Below are 2042 nucleotides of genomic sequence, written 5' to 3' on the forward strand. Positions count from 1 at the left end.
CCCCTCCTGGGGTACGTGCGGGTCTGGCCTGTCGGGTGGCCCCAGCAGGGTCCCGGTGGGTGCCCAGCACAACCCCCAGCCCCTCTCTCCTGTCACCCTCAGGCTGCGCCTCTTCCAGAAGTTCTCCACCTTCCGGATCCTGGTGTGCGGGGGCGACGGCAGCGTGGGCTGGGTGCTCTCTGAGATTGACGCCCTGGGTCTCCACAAGCAGGTGAGCAGGAGTGCTGGCACAGCACCTGCACCTGCCCAGCTGGGAGCCTCCAGGTGCTGCGAGCAGTGGGCACGGTGGGGTTGGGGTGTCATGGGTGCCCGGGGCCTGCTCTGAGCCCCTCCTTCCTGCAGTGCCAGCTGGGGGTCCTGCCTCTGGGGACCGGCAACGACCTGGCGCGGGTGCTGGGCTGGGGCAGCCTGTGTGACGATGACACCCAACTGCTGCAGATCCTGGAGAAACTGGAAAGGGCCACCACCAAGATGCTGGACAGGTGAGCACAACACAGGGCACGTGCCTCTCTCCTTCCCCCCGGCCTCAGTACCTCTTGGGCAGACTGTCCTTGTCCCCTGCCCACATGTCCCTCTGCTGGGAGGTGGCAGACAGCCATTGTCTCCACTTGGCAGGTGGAGCGTGCTCACCTATGAGGCCCCCAAACAGTCCCCCCCAAGCCTGAAGGAGGATGAGAATGGAGACTCCAACATCCAGGTGGGCACCATTGATGACCGAGGCTGTGAGATGGAGAGGACAGATGGGGGTTTGGGGGCACATAGGAAGGGATTGTTCAGGGAGAGGTCATGCTGGGGGTCTCTAGGGACTGGGGCTGCAAAGGGACTGGGTGAAATGAGTCCAGCAGGTCTCAGCCTGGTGTCTGCACTTGGGAGCTCGCCTGTTACTGGCAGGTTGGTTTGAACTCTTCATTGTGGTCCCACTCAACTCAGTGCCCCAGTTTTCCTCCTGCTGTGTCTGAAGTTCCCCTCTCCCTGGTGGCCACCCTTGGGGCTGGTGGAGCAGGGCTGAGGGGGGCTCTTCTTCTCTGGTCCAGGGCTGGCTGGGCAAGGCTCCATCCTGGAGTGGGGTGCCACAGCTCCAGCTGTCCTCTCCTGTTCCCCTAGGCCCAGATCTCCCATTATGCTGACTCTGTTGCCTTCCACCTGGCCAAGATCCTGGAGTCGGACAAGCACTCGGTGGTGATCTCTTCTGCAAAGTAAGGAAGGGGCTGGTGATGGGGATACCGGAGCCCCCCTTCCTGACTAGGGGCATGTCCCTAGGGGTGCCGTGCCTCCCTGTGCCAGGCTGTCCCCTCTCTGGCCACCAGTGGCTGCTGGCTGTGCTGGTGCCTGGCAGATAGCCCCAGCACTGTCCTTTGGCTGCAGGAGGGTGTTATCCCCCAAGCCCCCCTGGCTGGCACCTGTGCTACGCCTCTCTCCACTCACCTCTTCCTTCCCTCGGCAGGTTCCTCTGTGGCACCGTCAACGACTTCGTGGCCGAAGTTGGCCGGGCTTACAAGAGGGCAACAGAGAACAAGCAGGAGGCTGAGCTGATGGCACGGAAGGTGGGCTGCAGGGAGCTGGAGGGCTGGAACGTGCTGGGTGGCAGACCCCCTGGTAGTGGAGGGGCTGGAGGGGGGTCTGCACTGGTGGATCCTGCCTTTGCTGTATGTGCACCGAGGTGTGCTGAGCTTGGGGTGCCCAGGCCAGCGCAGGGCACCCAGGGAAGCTGGGCAGCTTGCCCCAGGGTGCTGAGCCTGGTGGCCCTTCCAGTGTGCCATGCTGAACGAGAAGCTGGACTCGCTGGTGCGGGAGCTGAACGAGGAGGCTCAGGCCATTGTGGTCCCTGAGGGAATGGTGCAGCCCACCCCTGCCGACACCAAGGACCAGGAGAAAGGCAGTAGCTTCAACCCCAGCTCCATGCCTCACATCTTCAAATCCAAGGAGCAGCTCATGCTGCGGGCGAACAGCCTGAAGAAAGCGCTGCGGCAAATCATCGAGCAGGCAGAGAAAGGTGAGGGGGCAGGGGCTGCAGGTGGTGTGGCCCCACGGCAGCCTGGAGA

The 2042-nt window shown here is 63.3% G+C and overlaps 1 protein-coding gene across 1 annotated transcript in view; it reads left to right on the plus strand.

Annotated features, from left to right (window-relative positions):
* The window catches only part of DGKK (diacylglycerol kinase, kappa), a 22480-nt gene that overhangs the window by 14719 nt on the left and 5719 nt on the right, over positions 1–2042 (plus strand). Inside the window, exons 10-15 of the mRNA XM_010003458.1 lie at positions 103–211; positions 343–482; positions 616–697; positions 1105–1196; positions 1445–1544; positions 1753–1993. Of these exons, the coding sequence (XP_010001760.1) occupies positions 103–211; positions 343–482; positions 616–697; positions 1105–1196; positions 1445–1544; positions 1753–1993 (764 nt within the window). The remainder of the gene's footprint in view (positions 1–102; positions 212–342; positions 483–615; positions 698–1104; positions 1197–1444; positions 1545–1752; positions 1994–2042) is intronic.

This window comes from Chaetura pelagica, unplaced genomic scaffold, assembly GCF_000747805.2.
Source record: "Chaetura pelagica isolate M959 unplaced genomic scaffold, ChaPel_1.0 scaffold938, whole genome shotgun sequence".
Classification (NCBI taxonomy): Eukaryota; Metazoa; Chordata; class Aves; order Apodiformes; family Apodidae; genus Chaetura; species Chaetura pelagica.